The sequence below is a fragment of the Mus musculus genome, chromosome 11 (assembly GCF_000001635.26).
Source record: "Mus musculus strain C57BL/6J chromosome 11, GRCm38.p6 C57BL/6J".
NCBI lineage: Eukaryota > Metazoa > Chordata > Mammalia > Rodentia > Muridae > Mus > Mus musculus.
In genome coordinates this window covers 36,283,787-36,308,220 of record NC_000077.6, presented here as the reverse complement: position 1 = coordinate 36,308,220, position 24,434 = coordinate 36,283,787, and the positions used below count along the sequence as shown (strand labels likewise).

General features: G+C 43.1%; 1 protein-coding gene across 22 annotated transcripts in view; it reads left to right on the top strand.

Annotated features, from left to right (window-relative positions):
• Tenm2 (teneurin transmembrane protein 2) overlaps window positions 1-24,434 on the top strand; it is a 1,230,398-nt gene that overhangs the window by 928,833 nt on the left and 277,131 nt on the right. For all 22 annotated transcript variants that reach the window (XM_030245994.1, XM_006533290.3, XM_006533295.4 and 19 more), the window contains one exon: window positions 7,791-8,025. In XM_030245994.1, the coding sequence (XP_030101854.1) occupies window positions 7,791-8,025 (235 nt within the window). The remainder of the gene's footprint in view (window positions 1-7,790; window positions 8,026-24,434) is intronic.

Here is a 24,434-nt window from a genome sequence, read left to right as displayed (position 1 = left end):
CGAAGCCTCTCTTTCTAAGCCTACAGATGATTGCATCTCCTGACAGTAATTCCCATCTTCTGCTCCATGATGTTGATCTGTTGACACAGAGAACAAATGCACTTGCCATGGTTTTCCTTTGGCCTCCGAGATCATATATTTTATGTCATCATTTCCTATGCATGAGCACAACCCCTGCCTTCACTGATCCTCTGCTAATACGGACAGAACCCTTCTTCCATCAAGGATACCACCCCATCGTATAGGACAGTGTGTCCCTCATGCTGAAAGGTGCTGACCAGAGCTGGCGCTGGGAGCCTGAAAATGAAGTGAACCACATCCTTTTCCCCCCTTCCTTCCTCAGAAGAGCTGTGGCCCTAGCTTTCTGCTATAAAGTACTGCAGATGGTTTTATCAGCCCTGAAAAGCCAGGAGGACCACACACATGGGTCAGGAATAGAAAATGCATGCCCATTCTTTGAGTGGGGTAAAACATTCAGTAGATGCTCAGACAGGGGGAGGAGGGGGCAAGCTCAGTATCCAAAATACCCTATATTTAGAGACAAATCAGGAAATCTCTTGGCAAACACAGGAGGAGGCTGGGTTTGGACAATCCCTCCATCCATCTGTCCCTAGGGTGTTGGCGGAGTACCACGGGTCAGAACAGGGCAGGACAAGCCATGACAGACTTTGCCCTTGGTCCTGCCTCTGTAGACCTAATTGCTGCTCATCACTCAAGCCAGGGATGCAGCCCAGAAGGGGAGGACTGGGAGGGCCTCTGGGAAGGCATAAAAAGACTGTGAGCTGCAGCTTGGTTGTTCTGGCCTATTTCTCCTGGTATAAGCAGCCGGCGGAGGCAGTGGAGAGGTTGAGGGAAGGCGGTTCTCTCCCATGTCTCACGGATTTAACTGTGCTGAGTCAAGCTAGATCCCTTCTGTACTGCTCTGTGCACAGCATCAGGCAGGGCTGGGGTTGAGTCCCTTCCCTTGTGAATGTGCTCTGGCCTTACATTCCTCTGTACAAGCCTGGGAGAGGAAGAAAGCTTGGAATCAAATGCCATCCGTGACTCCTGCTAAGCTGTGTGACTATGGGTGCATTGCTTAACTGGTCTAAGCTTCCCTCACTGTATCCGTGTCATGAAGATGATGAGTTACATATCCTACAACGGTGAGCTGGAATACAGGGGGATCGTGTATATTTCCCGTTTGGCTCAGTGCCAACATACAAGGGGGACTTAATTCATGGTAACCCCAGCCAGTGTTATCATGTTGTGGTCAATGGCAATATTTGCACTGGATATGGAAATGAACTGTTGTGAGTCCCAAGTCAGAGACACATTCTTGGGACTGCCTCTATCAAAGCCAGGGGCCACGCCACCGAGTGTACTGATATCCAGGATGCATTTCAAGTCGGTGTGGCCTGAGCTTAGGAGTTTTGCCTCTAGACATTCACTGTGTTCCTCCCTCTAAGATCTGCCAGCTCAAAGAGCCTGGCAATGAGGCCATGGTGTCCCAGGAGGTCCTCACCATATTCCCCAGGGACCCTGCGTTACTGTGGTCCCTATCGCCATCATAGGTATCACTGACTACGGACTCTATCGTGCATAGTTATCATCATATATATGAGTAGCTTGTTAAATGGCAAGAATTTTACCAGGTTCCTTATTTTTATTATATATATATATATGGTGTGTGTGTGTGTGTGTGTGTGTGTGTGAGAGAGAGAGAGAGAGAGAGAGAGAGAGAGAGAGAGAGAGAGAGAGAGAGAGAGAGCCAGTGGGACAACTTTTAGGAATTGATTCTCTACTTCACCATGTGGATCCTAGGGCTTGAGTTCTGGTCATCGTGGTTGCTGGCTGAACCATCTTACTAGCCCAAGAGTCTTTATAATAGCATCTCATACAATTTTCTTAATGATCATGTAAGAGAGGGAAACTTACAATACCCATTGTGCAGATAAAGATACAGACTTGAAAATATAGCTTTTCGGTGGTTATGCATCTAGCACATGGTCAAAGCAGAATCAAGGCCCATAGCCTGCTCAGTTGTCCTCCAAAACACTCCACTCTCCTTTCTTAGCCCTAACCATAGGCTGCTGTTCTTGGAGATCTTCACCCCAGTTACCCTAGCTCCCATCCAGGGTCAAAATAAATGGTGTCCTGGTGCCAATCTGACTCCAAAATCTCTGCCAAGACCAATCCTACTTTTAGCATCTTAAAGTAGCTGTCAAGATTCAGCATGCTCAGAAGAGGTGGGTCTGTACAAGGCAGAGAGTTCGTGGTTAATTTATCATCTCAGGGTCTGTGGCGGATGAAATACTTAAAGACCGGCTGTGGGCATGTCAGCACCAGAATGAGAGATTTATAAGCAGTTCAGCAAGCCCCTACTTTTATTTTTTCTCACATGCACTTTATCATTCTTTTTAATCACCAAGAAAAATTGGTACCTACTATAAAGTAAGACAAGGCTGTCTTCATTGGTCCCTGCCCTCCCACACCTCCATACCCTCTCTCCGTGTAAGAACAGGCCCAGCCTGAAGGCCTCCCTCAACTGTTTATATAAGCAAAGTACAGTAACAACAGCCAATCATTAACCATCTATTCCCTTAGTTTAGCTAGCCTTAAAAAAAAAAAAAAGTTTCCTTTTTGTTATCTGAAGTGTGGGTTGCTGCTTGCCTCCACACGTGTTTGGGCAACTTTGCCAAAGTCGGCAGATGAGGGAACAGATGTGCCAAGACTTCAGTCGGTAAATGTATCCTGGAACTGATATCACGACTCAGAGCAGGACTGACTTCTCTTTCTTAAGTCAACCCCTAAGCACTTAGGATAAAGTGCACGGCTGGTATGCGTGTTAGAATCAACCAGTGACGAGTGTCCCATAAAGAGTCTAAAGCACAGCCGCACAGTCTGAGCTGTCATGGGGTAGTCATAGCGTGTAGCCACCTTCCAATGTTTGTGCATATAGGAAGCACCTTTCCTGAAATCTGCTTAGCTTTTCCAGGCCACTCAACTTCTTTAGTTCTTGATAAAGACCCAATACAACCGTTCCTTTTTTTTCCCCACAGTGAAAGAACCTAAAAATGTCATTCAGAACCTAAAAATGACTTCTGGTTCTCATCATTAATGATGATGGCCATGATCTGCCTATTTTTGAGACAGGGACTTGCTGTGCAGCCTAGGCTAGACCATCCAGGGTTTCAGCTTAAGCTTATCATGTATCATGTCAGCACAAGTTTTCAGTAAAGGCATACTCAGTAGCCTGCTACTCTATAAGCACTTACCTGATGCAGTTAATTGTATTTACATTGCATTATTGTGTAATCTTGCATTCATGTCCTAGGAGAGACATCAATAATATGTGCATCAAGCTAATCCAATAAATGTTTGTAACTTGGATATCATGGTTCTTCCATGAGGCTGGGTCCCTCATTTCCATTTTGACACGGAGTGGTGCTACACATCAGTTTTGGAAAGGGCTTCTCATGTACTTGAGTATCTTAGAAAACAGTCTTGGAAAGCGGTTAGGTGTGTTGACAGCCATTGTTTGAAACTTACCAAATGGAAAACCTTTCCAGGCAGCACATCCCAGAATGTCTGGGCTGAAAGCCGGTGAATGCAGAAGGTGACTTGGGGGCCGGTCATCACTCACCATATTAGAAGAGCATTTGCCACAATCCCCAGGTGCCTGGGTCAAACAGAGAGTCGTCAAAACAGCAGAATGGGGATTCAGAAACACAATGGCTGTCGAAGCAAAGGTCGTTGCTGCATTTAGGTGATAACTAGTGTTGATAGCATGCTAGAGAAACAGCTGAGAGCACTTCTAACCTACTCTTGGGAGAAGAGACACAGTCTCTTTACTTCAGAAATCTAGAACATCACAACAGAGTGACTGAGTTTTCATAATGTTCACATTGAAGTGACGTGAGATCACTGATCAGCAGAGCTGAAGTTTGGGCTACTCTAAATCAATGATTCTCAGTCTTCCTAAGGCTGCGACCCTTAACACACGTCCACATGTTGTGGTGACCCCCAACCATAAAATTATTTTTGTTGCTACCTCCTAATTGTAATTTGCTATGTTATGAATTGTAATATAAATATCTGATATGAAACCCCCAAAGGGGTCACAACCCACAGGGAGAGAATCGAAACTCTAAATGCTAAATTGGGGTTCATTTGGAGCTACATTTGTCTTCCCGTCACCATTCATCCTCAAAAGAAGCCAAGTGTTCTCTGCACAGGAGTGCATGTATGGGTAGCATGTTCAATATCTTCATCCTTTCTCACAAGTACATGACCTGGTGGGTCATCACTGCTTTGGTACATGAGTAAAAGTGAGAATAAATAAGATGGTGTGTTCAGAGTTCTGCAACTAGAAAGCAACAGGCACTCACAATAATTATACAATAATTCTTTAGATCCCCCACCCCTAACTTCTAACTAATCCCTTCTTCACTCTGTACTCTGCTCTGTGTAGTATTATTTTTTTTCTATCTTGGACACCTGGCTGAGAATATGGCCACCAGGTAGTTGAATGGATACATGAGCAACTGCAGTCCGTATTGTGAAAGTGAGAGCTGGTAACAAGAACTTTCTTTTTCTTTAGTGATGTGCCAGGTAGCTTTTGTGTTCAGAGTTTTCAGTCACCTATTTGAAATGAAATAGCACTTTTCTTCATAGGAGGGTAGAACGAACGAAGAACTGAGTGTTCTTTCAGCTTCCCCTACTCTAATTTCTCTGCATTGTTTTTTTTTTCCAGAAAGTTCTAAGCCTTCCTTTTAGGTGAACTGGAAAGAGACCTTTGACCCCTCGTTCAATTAGTGTGGATGCTCACTCTCCAGTGTGTGTGGAACATACCACACAGCGGCCTAACTCATTCTTCCCTGACCCAGGCATCACCTTTGGAGACCACACACACACACACACACACACACACACACACACACACACACACCACAGGAATTCCACCCACTCTTCACACAGATGGACAATGAGTGAAGACCACACAGCTGGGTTGAACAGACAGGGAGTTTGGGAACTCATTCAGGGAATTACACTTCTCATTTGGCTCTTTGTTCTTGCAGAGAGTGTGTGGTCCTGAGTGCGGGGTGGGGATGGGAGCTGGGGGCAGAGGAAGATAGAAAGTTGGGGTTAGGAGCGGGAGTGTGGATTCTCCCTTGCACAGTGACTCACCTCACCCTCCCCAGGCAAGCCTCTTAATTGCCTAACTAACAGGGAATAATGACACCACCTGGATGAGAGCTGAGGGGAGGGGAAGGCATTAACCCTGTGTGAGGGGCTTGGAGAGAGCCTCTGAGAGATCATTATTACATCACTTTGCCCCTTACCCACCTCTCCCTGCTAATAGGAGACAGACAAATGCTAAATAACTATGTAATCATACATTTCTAGTCAGGCAACAATGCCAGCATATGTAATAGCCTGAGACAGCTATGAAACTCCACCGAAGATGTATTTAAAGTGTCACTGCTGCCTAATGTAAAACATGAATTACAGGTTCATTTGGAGGACACGATTTAAAATCTATACAACCGTACTGTGGCATTTCCCAATGGGTTTTAGCTTTAGTTGTCTTTTCTCTGAACATTTAAAAAAAAAAAATCCCCAAGTAATTTCAACCCAGAGACACTAACTTCAAGGAACAGGTTTTCTCTATTCTTTACTTTCGCTTCTGTTTTCATTGGTAGCGATGGCTCCAAACCTACTATCTTTTATGACATGTTGTCTTTCCCTCGGAATGCTTCTCCCGGCTTCACGGGAACCCCAGAACGTAGATTACACCTTTTGGAGATGTAGCCTGGCCACATAAGGAGACAAGTAGTTGAAATCTGTGTCAAATTGCTTGTTTAAATGACTTGAGCCAGCTTCTTAAAGCCAGGACGGCAGGGGCTGGGGATTTTCAAAGTTGGCATGGGCCAAAATGACAAGGCTCAGCCGTCACCTGGTGAGCTGCCAACACTGACTGGAGGCCTCAGAAAAAAATAGACTTTCTCAAAGGACACAAATTAAAAGTCATGTTTCAGTATCCATTAAAGGGAAATTATAGGCTTGCATCGAGTAGGAAACTGCTTTTGCTTTCCTTATGTTGAAAATACTGCATTGTGCAGATGGTTTGCTGGGCAAACCTTGGGCAGAGCCATCCTGAGTAGGCATATTTACACAAGGGCCTTTCCAGAGGTGCAGATCTCATGCGAGCATTTCCCTTGCAAAGATAGAGGATTGCAGCATTTGTAAGATGGGTTGTGATTTTGAGCCAGATCTGTGATTTTCGAAACATCTCCCGTGGCCTTCTGCAGCCTGTTCTCAAGACTCAACTCTTAGTGGAGAGCAGCTATCAGCCTGTTATTCAGAGGGGGCTGGCTGACTCTCTCATTTTTTTAAAAAAGATCTATACAAGTATATGTATGTTTTTAATGCCTAATTATTTATTTATTTATTTAACCTATCTGTTTTGAATTGTCAACTTCTTAAAAACCCAGGAAACTTTCTCCAAAAGTGCAGAGCCTGGTGTTTCCTACCATTGCCTTTAGCCCCTTAGGCGCACACTGACCTGGATCCTCTGAAGAGCACTTCATACCCACTCCAGTTCAATCCTGGCCACAGCCAGAATGCTTTATTTCCTGCCGAGTCATTACCATGATTTAAATGAAAGACCTCTATCTCTGTGTGTGTATGTGTGTGTGTATGAGTGTATGTTATGAGTGTGTGTGTAAGGGTATGTATGTGTGTATGTGTGCAAGTGAGTGTATGTAATGTGCGTGTGTGTGTGTGTGTGTGTGTGTGTGTGTGTGTGTCATGCCTCAGGTATCAGATCTCGCCATCTATCTCCTTTGAGACAGCATCTCTGGATGTCTTCCACTATGTGTGCTAGGCTAGTTGCCCCAAGAGTTTCTAGGGATTCTCTTTTCTTGGCCTCCCATATCACCAAAGAAGAGCTATGATTGGAGCACTATTGTGTCTGACATACATACCTTCTGGGGATCTGAATCTAGATTCTTATGCTTACACAGCAAATACTTTACCCATTGAGCTGTCTCCCTAGCCCAACAACTATTTTTGATTGACATACAATAATAGCACAAATGTATGGGATACAGTGTGATACTTCAATACCCTGTGTGATGATCAAACCCAGGTTGTTAGCATTCCTGCCACCTGAAACAGCAGGTGAAACACCTGAATGTTTTCTCTGTGACAAAACATTCAAGAGACTAATCTTCAATGGAGAATATGCTTTACTCTTGACTATAATTATTCAACTGTGCAGCAGAACCCCAGAACTTGGCCTTCCCATGTCTGTGTCCACTGGCCAAATTCTCCCTGTCTCCCACCAGCATAGCCTCTGATAACTCTTATTGTATCTTCAACTTCTGCAAGAATATCTGGATTGTTTGTTGCTTGCTTGCTTTAGAGGATCTGGGCCTTTAAATTTTACCAGGAAACAGAATAAAAACTTGTCACAGCCAGAGTCAGCCTTAAGTATATTATCTCTTCCACTGTAATATCAGATAATTCCAGGGATAATTCTATCCCTTGTCTACTTGGCTTTTCTAACCTCAATACTCTTTGCTCTCTAATTGATGCATATTGATAAGTAAAAACTAAAGCACAGCATTTGTTTGTGACTAATAACACCGGGGCATTCTATGCAATCCCAACTATTATCTCTGGTTTGTGGTTTTCAGTCACTGCAGATGTGGAGACTTTGGCTTCAAAGCCTACATCATAGTTGCCGAGTTCCTGAGGCTAGAATGGACAGGTACTGATGGCTGTTTCTCCTTCCTCTCTTTCAGGCCCTCCAAACCACCACAGCCAGTCAACACTGAGGCCCCCTCTGCCACCCCCTCATAACCACACCCTGTCCCACCACCACTCCTCGGCCAACTCCCTCAACAGGAACTCACTGACCAATCGGCGGAGTCAAATCCACGCCCCAGCTCCTGCGCCCAACGACCTGGCCACCACCCCAGAGTCTGTTCAGCTCCAGGATAGCTGGGTGCTGAACAGTAACGTCCCACTGGAGACTCGGTAAGTCCTTGTTCCCCATGCTAAGTCACTGGAGTCACGTGGCTCGGGGTGGCTCTGAGTTCTGGTTGGAGAGACTTTGCCCGCATAAGGAGACAAGCTTAACGCCTCCTTATCCCTTGGTAATTTGACCCTGGACAATAGGTTGATCAGTATTTCTTTGTTCACATGTGTCTCCTTTTAATGCTTGTTGACTTTCTTAGACAGCTCTTGTGTACCCAACTAATAGAATTAGCATAACATATTTTTACTCAAAGGCTCATGGGAAATGTGCTTATAAGGGTATATTGACTGAATGCTGCTGATAAATTATGCATTTGGCCTTTCTTGAAGTAATAAATGAAGACTCATTTGAAATTAAGTGTTTGGGGAGACCTTGAAAACAATCCCAGATTCCAGACTGACAGAAGTCTAATTTTAATTTATATTTCATCCAACCTGCTGGCCCACTTTGCTCCCTCCTGTACACACTAACAGCTTGATGGCTCTGGGGCAAACAGAGATGTGGAAAAAACAAGCAGTGGAACAGGGAGGGACTTGTGTTAGGAAGGAAGAATCTGGAAATTATCATCCCTGGGTTTGGCGTGGTTTTTGTTTTCCTGTGTTCTTTCCTTCACCCACTTTCATTTCTGGCCTTCTAAAGACCACACATTCCTCCCTCAGGAGGCTTAAAGAGGACCCTGGGGACACAGTGTGCAGGCAAGCCTGCATTGGACAGAGAAGGCCAGGAGTAGATTTGTCTGATACTGCAGGGCCTTGTGATTCCATCCCCAGACACCTTCTTGGTCTGTGTGGCCCAATTGTCTGCTTATCTGAAAAAGCCACAGAGGCGTCCATTTGTATGGACGCTTCTGAAAATGCTCAAGTCAATTTTAAAGCTTTAATCATTTGGGTTTGAAGAAGAGAAATAATCCGCAGTGTTTCTGGAAATGGCCGGTGAATTTTCTGCCCATAGCTGGAAGCAATCTAGAAAGCCATAACATTTGGAGTAGTTGCGTATCTGTGACTTCTTTAAAGTTGAAAACAGTAAGATCCTGCACATCGGTGTACGGTACATGCTCGCCAGTGCACCCATGCTCACCTCTAATTTCATTTGATGACATGGTTTTCATCTATGCCTACAGCCCTAATTGCAAGGCTTGAAAGATGTCAAGGCAGTAAAATCATACCAATGGACTATACAAAATAGATAATTACTAACATCCGCCCTAATGCAGCAATCTCCCAATGGCCGTGCCAGAAGCTGCTGGTCAAACAAACTAGAAGAGATTTTTCTGTTCTGCTTCCTTGTGTTTAGGAGGCACTTGGGAGTTTGTTATCACCCTCGTTTTATGTTAGTAGGTGATTATTTATGAAAAGGGGTTTCTGGGTAGAAAGAGAGAGAAGGGGGATGAGGCTGTATGACTACCTTGTTGACATTGGAATGAAACCTTTATTCTGCATTTCATGTGTATGCTAATATGTAGTTTCTATGTACATTGATACATTCAAACATTATCTCAGTGGGACCAGGAAGTTATGAAATGAGGTCTAAACAGATGATTATTATTTCTTCTTCAAAGATACAGCCTAGATTAAAGTCCTGCGGTGGGTCTCTGACGTCACAGAGACAATAAGTTACGATGAATCTCATGGATCCCGAGAGATCCATGTAAGGATCTCTCACCCAGTAAGGGAGGTAGATACCAGCTCAGGTGAACAGTCTGTATCTTTTGCATTAAATTGTCCAATTTTCAGGGCTAGATCCATCAGTCTGCTACTTGAAAGTAGTCTCCCCTTGGTCATAAGAACATATATAAAGGCATGTATTGATAATACACAGATGTATATGCATGTAAAACTTTCAGACACATAAAATAATAAGATATGAATATTTTAAAAGGATATATATATATATATATATATATATATATATATATCCCAGCTTCCGATGAAATCAGTTGGTTTCCCAAGAGGCTTGTTTTGAAGAACCACTTCTAAGAAAATGCCCCCTCGCTGAGCACGCAGTTGAAAGGACCCACAAAAGCAGTGGGTCACTTTGCCACTGTCTGTAGGTAATCTCTCTCAGCACCTGCTCTCTGCTCTCTAGAGTGCTTCTGCTGAGCCCTTCTACAAGTAACATTTCTCCAAGGACGGGTCGTCTTCAGTGATGTGCTTGGGAAAGGAGAATCAAAGATGAACTCTGCACATAGACAGCATCTCCAAACCCTTGAAGTCTATCTGAAAGAAAAGACAAGTGAAAGTGGCGCCTGCATGTTCTTTGATCAGTGTGTTCAAGATCCAAAAGATTAAGGAATGAGAGTATCTGGTCCAGGACTGGGGCAACTCCCAGAAATCAAGCCAAATTTCAGCCTTCACACATCAGAGCACAGGGAGCTTGAACAGACAGTGGAGTTGCACATGAAAACTTTAGCAACAGTCCACAGCACTTTTAGAATCTATTTTTCTTCTGGCACGGGAGTGTAGCTCAATGACTGAGGACTAACCTTCTATTTGTGAAGCTCAGAATTCAATCCCTAGCCCTGACAGAAAGAACAGCCTGGGTAGATGGCTAGTTGGTACAGGGCTTACTGCATAAACGTGAGGGCCTGAGTTTGAATCCCCTACGCTCATGTAAAAGCCAGGCACAGTAGCACATATCTACAACCTCAGCACTGGGGGTAGGGGTATGGGAGGAGGTGGGAGGACCCTTGAAACTCATTAACCAGGCAGCCTAGTTAACAATGAACCCCAGGTGTCAAAAGCTGTGGTAAAGAGCAGTTAAGTAAAATACCCAACATCAACCTCTGGCTTCTACCCACAGTTATTTTATATGTGCACACATGCACATGTGCGTGCATGCGCATGCCCACACACACAGAGGAATACATACATACATACATGCATACATACATACATACATACATACATACATACATACATAGAAAATAAAATTAAGTAACACGAATTTACATAACATAATTTCAGCACAACTGTGGTTTCATTAGCTCGGCCTTTATAAAAAGAAGGGAAAAGGAGGCTTTAAAACACAATGCATCTATTTACAACAATGTAAATTTTTCTCTCTTGTTATCAGTTAGCATTGAATTCCTAAGAGTAATATTGGAGATTGGGTAGGTCATGAATAAGATGTACATATGCCTCTTCAAGCTCACACACAACCCAAAGATGGGGGAAACACATAAGTCTATCTGCATATGCTGATAGATACCACAGCTCTTTAATAATAAATTAGACTCAGTTCCTCACGTGATAAAGAGCCATTAAAGGCACAGTGTTCTGAAGGTTGATTGTGAAGCAGTCACAAACTGAGAACCCCAAGTGGAAATTTACTAACAGCTTCATAACTTCCTCCTCATTCATTGCAACTTCTGGGAGTGACGGACGAGCTCCTACTCTGGAGGTAATGAACAGGCATCCTGCCATCCCCAAAGATGTTCTGCCAAATCCCTGTGTTTTTACCCAGTAGGGATAGGTCCTTGCCTTTCAGCATTGTGTGTTGATGTCCCTACCAGACTTAAAGAGGTCTGCAAAGTGATCCTTAAACCATCTGACATTTCTTCAGTTTGTCTTACAATATAAAGAACTGGAAATACTGGTTACAGAGCCATAGACATATATGACATGAGAAAGAGAAGTAGGGCCAGGGAAATGGCTCAATCAGCAAAGGGTTTGCTATGCAAACACAAAGACCTAAGTTCATGGAAAAGCCAAGCACAGCAGCAAGTGCTTTTAATTCTGGCACTGGAGAATGAGAGACAGACAGATCCCTGGAGCTCATTGTCCAACTGGTCTAGCCATCTTCACGAATTCCAGGTTCAATGAGAGTCTCAAAACATAAGGTAAAAAATGTGACTCCTGGCTTACACACATACACACACACACATACACCAATAAGGAAAGCTGTTCAAATATAGAGCTGAACACATGGAAATCACATAAATTTCTATATGCTCTCTATAAATGTTAATTCCTTTAGAGCACCATGCATGTAAATTTCCACAACTGAAGTCAGTTTACCTATGTGCTTTAATAAGCAGGCATTCTACCAAGTGGGTCATACCCCCAATGCCATAAGTCATAGCATAGTCACAAAACTTACGTACATGATAGAGGACCACAGTGCAAGGCAGCCTGTACAATAAATCACCGCCCTCCATCTTCCTCCTGTATAGAATCAAGTTCCGACATGCTTCCTGCCTGCCGTCTTCTATCACCTGTCTAGCCCTTCTCTACAGAGAGAGCCAAGGTCGGGAATCTTCCGACTCTGCAGCTTCCTGGGAAGTGTCAGAAGTCAGCTTCTCTTGTCTAAAACAGTAGCGACATCTTGGTGACAGAGTCCAACTTTCCCTCTGTGTTTTGCTGAGACGAACTCCTTCAAATCTGTCTGTGTAGCAGGTGACCGAGGAGAATCACTAAGCAGTGTAGAACTTCCCAGATTCTGAAACTCCAGAAATCCTGACTTTAATCATCCACGTTGTCAAATTATAAGCAAGTCTTACAGGTTGCTTTACAAGATGGCCATCCATAATTCATTCTAGAACTACTTATGAGAAGGCATACTATGTGCCAGACATTGAGAACTCACACCACACACACACACACACACACACACACACACACACACACACACATCAAGCCTTGCCTGTGCAGAAATGCTAGACAGGATGAGGCAGAGCACCAACAAGTGAATAAGTAAATTATCTCTCCCGTAGTGAAAGTGACCGTGAGAGGAACAGAGAAGTCCCATGACAAATGGGCATCAGTAAGGCTTAAAGAGAGTTCTAGGACTAGGGAGATTGACTTAGTGCGGAAAAAGCATTAACTGTACAAGTCAGACAACCTGATCCCCAAAACCCACCAAGCCAAACATAGCCACAAACACCTGTAATCCCAACATGCCTGTGGGAAATGGGAAGTGGGGGCAAGAAATCTCCAGAAGCTGTTGGGCCAGCTAAACCATCTTACACAACAGTAAAGGGAACTGTGTCCCAAAACAAGGTAGAGAGAAGAATAAAGATGCTTGGAGGTTATCTTCCCCAGCCTATGCATACAACACACACACACACACACACACACACACACACACACACACACACACACACACACAAGAGAAGGAGATGGAGAGGGGGGAAGAAAGGAGGGAGTGAGGGGGGAGGGAGAAAGGAAGGAGGGAGTGAGGGGGGAGGAAGAGAGGGGGGAGCACTAGCGTACAAGGGAAAGAAAGCAGGCTAGAAAAGAAGGCAAGGATATAATGAACAGGGCTTTGAACTATGATAAAGATTTACTCTACAGAGTCATAAATGTCTTGAATAACAACTTTCCCTTTTCAGAAATGTTTCCTTGCCATTTGGCTTTATACATGCGCCACTCAATCCCTTAAGCCTTCATGTTCTTATTCCTATTTGAAATTCAGGGACCATTGGAGAGAGTGGGACAGGACAATCACAAGTCTGAGGCCATCGGGGTTACTTAGAGATGCTGTTGGATTGAATGAATGGATGGACAAATGCATTAATGAGATCCGAAACTCAGAATATTAAGTTACACATTACCCAACATCAAAGGGCAAAGCTGGGATTTGAACTTGTGTCTACCTGACTCCAAATGGCGTGTCCCTAACCACCATACTTGGAACTAGATAAGGTACTTACCCTAATAGAAAACAGAAAATTAACTTATCTCATCCAAGGAGAGGGTGAAATCAATGCATTATGAATGACATAAGATAAAAAAATGATCTATGGATATTATTGGATATAGACTGAGTGGTTGCCAAAATCATAACCTAGTCATGATATAAGGAGCTCTTCAAAGCATCTCTGGGTATTAGATTTCTCTATCTCCCAGAAGCGCTGATAAGCAACACGTTCTGTGACATCACATCTGTTACAAAGAGTAAGTGTTCTCTTCCTCCCATTGCAGCTGCAAGACCAGCCCCCTCTGATACCCAGGCCCAAGAAAACTTTGAATTCCAACTTTACTTTTTATCTAGTGCCTTCCTGCTTGTGGCTCCTGGCACTGAGTCACTAATTCCCTTTGTCCTTTTTTAAGTGAAGGTTCTGCCTCTCCTTTCAGGCCCCCATAATGACTGCCTGTGGCTTAGTGCTGTTGCATCTCTTCTAATAAACCTCTCGTGAACGATAATTTGTCTTGGCTTCTCTTTTACTAAACCACCTAAAATACCTTTATGATTTTGTCAACATCATAAATTGGTGGCAACTTAACATGGTGAACTAGATGCCTCCCTATGCCTTGGTGACTGAAGCATGGGCTGCAGAAAAGCTGGGTTCCAGGGGTTGCTTTGTGCTCTATGTGCTAGCTTCACAATTTTCATGCTTTGCATTCTGAACAGAACTTTGCCACGTAGGTAGGAAGCAGCCTCATGGCTACAGGTGCCATGGCTGTTCACTTGGACAGCCTGTTGTCCTTTGAGCAGGAAGCCATGGCCAGGGGCTCTGAAAGGTGAACATGTGGACCTGAATAAGCACATTCAAGAAGTCTTAATCCTAAGATCAGAAAACCTCATACTTTCCTGTCTTCAAGACAAAGTCATCCTGGCCTGATTTGGGTGTTTTGTTAGGAGTGAGTACTTGGGAACTGGGATGCAAGACCTTTTAGTAAATAAGGTTTTCTCCGAGAAGCAGACAGATTGTTGAAACATCCCCACCCCACTGAGTCCAAAGGCTATTCCAAACTTGTTCTCAGATTGATTTTTCTACCGAAGGATTAATTTTCTGACAGCGTCACTGGCATGCATGATCTTGAGAATATTAAACCAAGGTAACCTGTTTGCTTCCCCCACACACACACCTCTTCCTAATGTTTTCAAGTAAGGTTTAAAAGTAGAATTCATTCCCAGTGAACCAAATGCATTGAAGCGCTTTTCAAATCAATAGGTGGCTTGATTCTCCATACTGCTAAACATTATGCCCCTCTAAATTCTCATCAGAGGCAACATGGAAATTAATGAGACCTCGAGGTTAGCCTTTCAAGCTCAGCCTTATTTTATAGCTTTACCTTGCCTTTTTGACACCATGATCCCGCCTGGCCACCAGCAGCATTTCACGTCGCACTGCACTTTAATTTTGCTGTTTTGTTAGTCTTCCTTGGAAACTGGCAGCTTATTAATCTCAATAACAGAGCTGCTCAATAGGCAAGCTTGCCAGTGAGAAACCAGGCCATGGCTTTCTTGTTTGCCCCACCTTTATCAGATGGAAGCAAAGGGGCTGGTACTTGGATGGAGGTGAGAGAGGCTGTAAAGAGGGGGGGAGCAGTTGTGTCGGGGGGGGGCTGGAGGGGAAACGTATCTCAAACCCCACATCACTTTCTGACAATCGGCAGAAAAATAAAGAGCACCTCGTCTAATCCACTGCTCTGCAATTTATGGCTTGTGGTGTTAAACACACTCAGACCCATTAATAAGAAAATAAATAACGTGTCGTGGCATGCGTGCAAATTACAAGGTGCAATAAGAATGGCGCAAGCATTACATCTTACTCGAGACCTCTGTAGCCTACGTGCAGCATGGCTTGCAAATGTTGAAGGCAGAGGTACCCAAGGAGAAGCCGTCCTTTTACAATTTGGTCCCCTTCTGTAAAATTAAAAAGTGCTAAGTTGACTAAAGCTTTGAAGGCTTGAACTTCTTGCTTGCAAGTCGCCAGAGTTAAGCCTCCAGGTACAAAGAACTTTTTTTATATATATATAAATTCATCCCTCCACAGCACATGCCTTGGGGACCCAATTAAGGATAGAGGCCACCTCGTGGTCGTGCCTTGGAAGAGCAAGACTCTTCGCCGAGTCTGTGTAAATGTTGAAGCCTCTTGGGTTAAGTTCACAGTTTAAAAAAACCAAATATTTCCATCTCTCTCTGTGCTCTTTCACCCACTCAGCTAATATCAACTGTCACTCCCTTGGGGCATTTCCTGAAGTCTTCCCTTGGGTTGTTTTCTCAGGCTCAGACGGGGAGAGGCTCACAGAAGTCAGGCAAGGCATTGATAGTTCTCCCAGGCAGGGGAAATGGGCTCTGTAATGTTTTTGAGGGTTCCTTTGATTTATTGGCCTTAGCTTTATTTGCCTCTGTGAGTTGGGATCTTGTGCCCTTAGGATTGCAATCCATTGCCAGGTACAGGCTCATCATGTCCACCTGGAGCTGCGTACTCTAGTGTAATCTATGAGTGTGTTTAGGAACCTCTCCTAAGGTAACTTCATTGCCTCCAAGTCCTGCCAGTCAATGTGGGCTTCATCTCACAGCCCATATGTGAATTGTTCCCCTTTAGAAGCCCAAACACAGAAGGTTTACCCTTGAATTTGTTAGGTATGTTTAAATCACTTGTTGGATTATTTCTAGCTCATAGTAAGTAATACAAGACAGCAAACATCCTCTCCAAGTTTCTGCCATCAATACTTTAATCATGTGTGCAAAACATATTAATTTGTTAAATGATTATCACTTGAATGATTATCAGAAATCCTGCTAATTTCTTTCAATGATTATTTTCATTTCCCATCAACCTAGGTGTCCCTTACCCTACTTGGGAACACATATTGAGGGCATAGGAGGCTCATTTAAGGACCCATTGGATGGGTCCTTAGGGAAAGCATGTCTGCCTCTAGCCCCACCACCCCCAACTCAATAAGACAAAAGGAAAACCATAAAGGTTCTTAAGACTAAAACAGCGCTATGTGGATGTAGTATTCTGGGCACTCTGGTCCTCGGAGGAGCGGTCTTCCTTCCCAGTGTGTCTTAGAGCAGGATGCTGAAGGCACCAAGTTCAACCTTCCAGCTTCTCCACCACGGTCTATGTGAGGAGAAAGTGGACCCAATAGAAAGCTTCCTGCTTCCAAAACCATTGGATGCTCTTTGGGCTCTTTTGTCAGACAGACTCCTGTTGGCAACGTCTCACTTGTGCCAAGCATTGGCTTTACATCAGTTGCCTGAGACAAAGCCCCACGGGGCAGATGTCCTTGTCTCCTGTCAGCATATCAGGCAAAAGAAATGTGAGGTGTAACGTCTGGGACAAAAAGGAGAGACAAGGTCCTTAGCAGACTGGGCCGGGGTACGTACACTGGACGTTAGGCATCTGTCACAGCCTGTCTTTTCTGTGTTTCTGAACATAGTTCCTAGAGGACACCGCTTTGCTGGCATCATTACAGGCCCTGTGAGATATCTATATACTTACAGTTCAGAAGCCTCATTGAAAAACAAAAGGCTCTTCTTCCTAGACCTGTGCTTTGTCTCTTTATGACAAGGTCTCACTCTGTAGGCTAAACTGTCCTGGAGCTCAGTTTCCAAAGTACAGCATCTACAACACAGGTCACTTCCACTACATCTACATCCTATGAGCTATTTCTAATTTTCTAGTCCACTCTCTTGACAGAGGCCCGTAAAACCCAGCTGGGCTCACACCTAGCACTACTGACCCACGGAATTAGAGAACAGGGTACACTGATTGGCTAGGCAGAATCACAGGCTCATACAGAGCCTGATTTGGAAAGGATATCACATAACCCATACCCAAACATCATACCAGTAAGAGGATGTAAAAGTGAAAGTGTCCAACAAAAAACTCCAGATCAACCCCAATCGCACTCAGTGCTATTTTGCTCACTACCAACCAATCTTCCCTTATAGCCTGGGTGCAATTATTTTCTCTTCTGGGTAGAGAATATAGTGGCTAGGGTAGGAGGTGGAGGAATTTCAGGGCACTGAGTTGTCTTGCTTGCCTGGGCACAGAAGGAGGTTTGCAACTGAACTCAATGAAAGAGAAAGAGTCGATTCCACTGACTGACTCCCTCCCACCCACTTCTGATACATCACCCTCTCTGGTTCACTTCTCAAACGTCCCATGACTTTACCTTTGAGTTCACTGTGGCTACTTAATGCATTTTAACTTTTATTAGTCTCCTGATGTCTCTTTTAAGCTATCACTGTCTTTCCGGCAAAAGTGCTTGGATTCCACATTTTTCTAATTAAAACATGCTCGCTTATTGTCTTACTAACCAGTGCTCTTTATGAGGGCTCATGATGAGAAAGTTAACTCAAACCATCTTGATGCATTTCCCACCTCCTAGAAATGGTAGGAAAAGCGTTTTACCTATGGGAAGTGGAATTACTTTGAAGGTTTTGGGGGTTTGCTTCTTAATAAAACCATGAATGAAAACCACTGAACTCCATGCTTATGCTCACGATGCTCTAGATAATGTGTTTGATCCTGCTTGTGAAAATCTTGAGTAGGATGTCTTGCAGAGGTCAGTCGGATCCCTAATGGACCATAATAGATGCAACATCAAAATTGTTCGATGTTTAATTAGATAAAAAAAACTCTCGTCATAAAATGCAGCGTGGCCTAATGTTACCAGTGCTGTTCCTTGGTACTCGTATCCCTGAAAACTAATTCAAAATTATGGGAAATGATAAGGCTAAAGTAGGGGGGAAGATAGCAAGCACATGTAAGCTCTCCAAGAGCTTCAAGGTAATAGTGGGTGTGATGGTGACATAGGCGGGCAAAAGAGGTAGGTAGGTCCCACTCAGTATGTGCCTGGGTAATTTGGTCTCTGTATTGTCTTCATTGCTCCCCTTGAATTTAGAAATATAAGAAAAATATCAAGATGAGGTCCTCTGTGGGTCCATCTTCAAAATTATATGTTGTTTCATTCAGAGGAAAGGGTAAAGTTCTTCATCAAGCTAAAGTGGGCAGATTATTTCAAACTAAAAGAGGAAGAGAGAAGGAGATTGGAAAAGAGCCAGGACTGGGGTGAGATTGGAGATGGTATGAGAATGAAGAAGAGGATGGGAATGGAAATAGGATGACATTTTGGAAGAACATGAAGATACTAATAAGAACTAGGATAAGTATAGGAATGAAGTTGAACATGAGAACTGATAAACATGGGGATGAAGATAAGGACATGGATGTAGATAAGATGAGGACAGGGATGTAGGAATGGAGATAAGGAAGGACATGGGTGTAGGGATGAAGATGAGGACATGGGTGTAAAGATGAAGATGAGGACATGGATATAGGGATGAAGATGAGGGCATGGATGTAGGGATGAAGGTGAGGATATGGATGTAGGGATGAAGATAAGGACAAGGATATAGATAAGATGGGGAGGGAGATAAAAATGGAGCTCTTCCCAAAATCCCTAATTATTTTCCTACAGAAGGGTGGACGTAGGTTCCTATTTATCACACAAAATTCTCTTTATCTCTACTTGCTCTGCAAAAGAAATGTCAAGAATTTAAAGAAGAAAAAATAAATCACAGCCACAACAAATTTTCAGTTATTTTATTACAAAATGTAGATATTCTTCTTGTAAAAAAATATTCAATTATTGGAAAGATGGGAAGTGCATCGAAGTAATCTCTGCTTCTCAATTTCTATTTCCAAGAAAATACCACTTGAAGGTTTATTATTTCAAGCCTCCAAAGATGTTTATGAATGTCTAAGCATATATTTTAATAGAAATGGAAGCATATACATTCCACTTAGTAAGTTCCATTTTAACTTAATGAGATATTGTGGAAGTCTTTTCAGGTAATTTCATGGAGACCTACTTCATTCCCTTTTTTAAGGTCTCTGTAATATCCCATAATGCCATAATTTATTTAACCAATGTCTTCTTGATGGACACTTAGATTGCTTTCAGATCTGTGCTATTACAAACAGAACTGCAATGAGGAGTCCTGTGTATGTACCTTTCTTTGCATACTTATATGATTATGTTCAAAAGTTAAATTCCAGGAAGTGAAATTGCTAGATCAAAGGGTATGTATAATATGCATTTTGAAGTTCAGTAGACTGTGCCAAATTGTGCCCATCTCAATTCAGATGTTATGATCTCTCTTTAAAGACCTGCATTTCTCTGATGGGCTTAGAATAAGAATCCCCCAAATTTATGGAGTTAAGAAAGGAAGGAGAGAATTTTATAATTTCATTCTGAAGGAATACACCTTCCTTCTCTATGTGTTTCCCCCCTACCCTGGGAGGGGTGGCTACAGGGACAAATTGAACCCAGGGCCTCCTACTTGGTAGGCAAGCTCTTTATCATACTCCCAGTCCATGACCCACCTCCTTACTTTCCATGCAAAGCATTGGAAAAGGCATCGTAGGAGCTAGGTCTGACTTGTGGTCCTTCCTCAGCACTAACCCTTTACTAGCAGCTGTGGCACAGTGTGGCTGTGAACCCACACACCTCCTGTTTGATCCCCCCTGTTTCCTCATGTATAATTTGAAATTATTTTATATTTGCCCCCTCTCCTTATCTGCCGTGCCTCCATCTATGCGGTGAGGGATGTTACAAGACTGAGTGAGCTGACTTAGTCAAGTTTCTGCAACCCTGAGAGAAATTCCTAGTACAGCAGTGTGATTTTCTTTTCAAGCCATTACAGAAGAGCAGGTGATCAAGGGCTTGAAAATCCAGTAAAAGAAGATGGCCTCCTTTATGGGATAAATATGTGAGGGCTCATCCTATAAAATTTCCTCAGGCCCAACTTATATAGTTATTTTGTCTAAAACCCTGATTTTATGCTAAGTAAGATTTTTTTTCCCACCTACCATTGATAATCTCATTATCTGGCATATCCATGAGACTTTAGCTTAATTCAGCCAACATTTCGGAGGTTCTGGGAGCCATATGAGAAGCATCTACCCTCTCTCACTGTAAACTATAACTAGTGGAGAAAGGTAAGAGCATGATCATCCACCCTGAAATGGAATGGTGTACCGACATGTCATTTCAGAAGGCTCCGTGGTAACAGAGGCACACACAAGCAGCATCTTGGGGAAGCCTGGGCTGCAGAGATTAGTGTCCAGCTTTCAATTTAATTGAAGAGGGAGAGTCTCCCCATCTAAATAGCATCTCTAGCCAGAAGAAATAGCATTTGGGTAAGATGGACCAAGTCTTAGGAGACAATGGTATAGAGACTTCATGACCATATCTAAGGCTCAGACACACTCTGTAGGGTAAGGGAACTGATGTGTTGCAGTCAGATTTGCCACACAAAGGATGAGCTTGATTGACCTAGGAAGGAAAGGAGTGATAGAAATATTGATGCTAACTGGGAATCCCATCTTTGACAAAGGCGGGCATGAAGAAGGCATAAAGAAGAGGGAGGAAAGGGGAAGGAAACAGCGAGGGCGAGAAAAAAAAAAAAGCAAGCAGTGTTTGAAGGACACAGCACGTGGGACTCGTGAGCAATTATCTCCACCACAGCAATGGCTAACAATTATTTTGAGGGTCTACTCAATGTCAAGCATGTGCTAAGCCCCATTTAATCCTCTCAATATCTCTAAATATTTGCACTTGAGCAAACTAAGATATAACACTAACAAAGGCTGCACAGGTTATAGGCAGAGTCACCAGGCTCAGAACCCCACACATTGATGATGCTTACCCACTAGACACTGCCTTATTCAGACTCCCCTCCTCGGTGGGTGCAGTACAAGCCTGCTCCAGACCAGTTCCCACTCCCTTCTCCCGGTTCTTCACCTTGCTACCATGAAAGGCAAGCGTTGCCCTTCACATAACTGCTTAATGCTCTTGTGTAGCAAAATCTAAGAGTTAGAAAGAACCCCAGTTCGAGTGCAAACCTTTGAGGATTCAGCAGAGAGGGCTCCCCTCCACACCAGACTTGCCTTTAAGTTTTACTTAATTCTGCCAGTTGCAAAGAAAATGCCTGCAGGCAGGCACCTGCCTCTCAGTCTAACAACCCACCTCCCTGTCAGGTGGCTTTCGATTCACCATGCCTTGGCATGTCCACCCGCATCTTCGTCAAGATTTGCAAGATGGCACTGACAAGCTTTTCAGGTACTTAAGGCAAACATGCATGACAGTCTTCCTTGACACTTGAATTTTTAAGAAGCCTCGCCCCAGCGTTGTAGGAAACCCAACACTAAAGAAATCAGGTATCTTTCAAAGAAGCCATGTTTTCACAGCCTCTTCCTTGATGCTTGTTCTATGGCTAGGATGCTGCAGGATCCAGCTGAGGCTATATAAAGCACCAGAGCTTTACTTTCATATTGATGCTAAATGTTGGTCGCCTTATTGAAGGGCACTTTTTTTTTCCTTGACAACTGCAATGCGTGGATCTGTTTGGCACATTGTCAGCGAGTATGTGGCTGGCCTACAAACACACTTAAATGGCACACTTCTAACCAGCACTAATTTCTGAGTATCTAACAGATATATGCAGGCAGGCAGATGTGTCACAGGGGTTGCTGTAAAACTTAATTAATATCCCTGAAGAGCTCTTATATCATTTCATGAAGAGTGCTACATATGAAGAAAATATTATACCTATGGATGATGCGCATATAACAAAATGTGGGTAAATATGCTGATGGGTTTTCTCCTATTTTCTTATGCCTCGAAGGGGCTGATGTAAATTCTAATGGAAAAATAAATTGTGTTAAAGACAACCATTTTTTTATGTTGGAGTTTTAAAATTAGAGAGTAGCATTGCCCTAGCTGGAATTCTAGAACACTGTACATATAGGTAGGGGGAAGCCAATCTTTAATTCATAAAATGAGTAGCAGCCTTTAGTTTTTCTTTCATTTTTCTTTTGCTTCTGCCAGCGCTGGATCTGGGATTGGTAGCTGGGGGTTGCTGAATACGGAAAGGACTTGCCACTGCACTAACAGGAAAACCTGAGCTTGATCCCCAACACACATGTGAAAAGCTGTGGTGTGATGTCCTTGTAATCCCGATGCTAGGAGGCAGAGAGGTGGCTCTCTGGTGCTCACTGGCCAGGCATCTTAGCCTAATCCAGGAGCCCACATCCCAGTGAGAGACCCTCCCTGTCTCATAAAAACAAGGAACAACTTCCTCAGGATGTGTTGATCTCTGGGCTTTATACACATGTGTACACATGTATGTGCTTTCATGTGCATGCACACACACACACACACACTGCTGCCTATTGTCCTAGTCCATTTGTAATACTATAACAGAATGCTTGAGATCTGTTAGATTAATGAATGGAAATGTATTGGCTTACTGTGAGGGTTCTGGAGGCTGGAAAATGCAAGAATGAAGAGCTAACACTTGGCACGGAGCTTCCTGGCTGCGTGATCTTATGCCTGGAGTGCAGAGAGAGGAAAGAGAGGGAGAGACAAATACAGCTCAGGACCCACTAGCCTTGAACTTCCAAGATAAGAAACAACTCTTGCAATGGAGGGAGAGTCCCCATGACCCATTCATCGTCTCCCAAGGGTCTTCTCCACAGTGGTACTGTAATGCTGTCATAAGTTCAGAATTGTCTGGAAGAAGGGCAAGCATTCAGACCACAGAAGCAGCTGAACAATATTTATGATAAATCAATTCTGTTTCTTAAAGACTCTTATGAAATGCTCAGCCTGTTTTTTTTTAACCATTTAGCCATTACTACTAAAACTCTTTTCTCTTCCCTCCTTCCTTCATTATTTCCTTTCTCTTCCCTTTTTTCCTTTTCTCCCTTCCTTCCTTCCTTTCTCCCACCTACACTCCTTCTATCCCACAACAAACAACCCATGAGTAGCTATGAAAATCTAGAAATAATTGTTCTTGATTTGTCATGATTTGTTTTGTTTTGTTTTGTTTTGTTTTGTTTTGTGGGAGCCTTTTTTTTCTGTTTTACTGTCAGAAATTTGTTTTCCTTTCCTTTCTGATTCTAGTATATTTTAGGAAGCAGAAAGGTTTATTATAGCTTTATTTTTCAAATAAAGAATAACACATAATATGTTTTAAACTGAAGGGGGAAAAAAAGGTACATGGCCAAGCCAGGTATGGCAGCACACACCTTTAAACCTAGCGTAGACAAAGGCAAATGGGTCTCTGTGAGGTCAGGGCAAGCTGGATCTAGACAGGAAGTCTTCAGCCAATCAGGACTAAACAGTGAGATCTCCTCTCAAAAGAATAAAGAAGAGGAGGAAGAGGAGAAGGGGAAAAAGGAGGGAGAAGAAAGGAGAGGGGAACATAAGAAAGGAAAGGCGAGAGGGAGGGAAGAAGTAAGGAAGAGAAAGAAAGAAAGAAAGAAAGAAAGAAAGAAAGAAAGAAAGAAAGAAAGAAAGAAAGAAAGAAAGAAAGAGAGAGAGAGAAAGAGAGAGAGAAAGGACAAAGAGAAAGAGAGAAAGAAAGAAGAGAAAGAACGAAGAGAAAGAGAGAGAGAAAGAAAGAAGGAGAGAAAGAAAGAAGGAGAGAAAGAAAGAAAGAAAGAAAGAAAGAAAGAAAGAAAGAAAGAAAGAAAGAAAGAAAGAAAGAGAGAGAGAAAGGACGAAGAGAAAGAGAGAAAGAAAGAAGAGAAAGAACGAAGAGAAAGAGAGAGAAAAAGAAAGAAGAGAAAGAGAGAGAAAAAGAAAGAAGAAGAGAAAGAAAGAAAGAAAGAAAGAAAGAAAGAAAGAAAGAAAGAAAGAAAGAAAGAAAGAAAGAA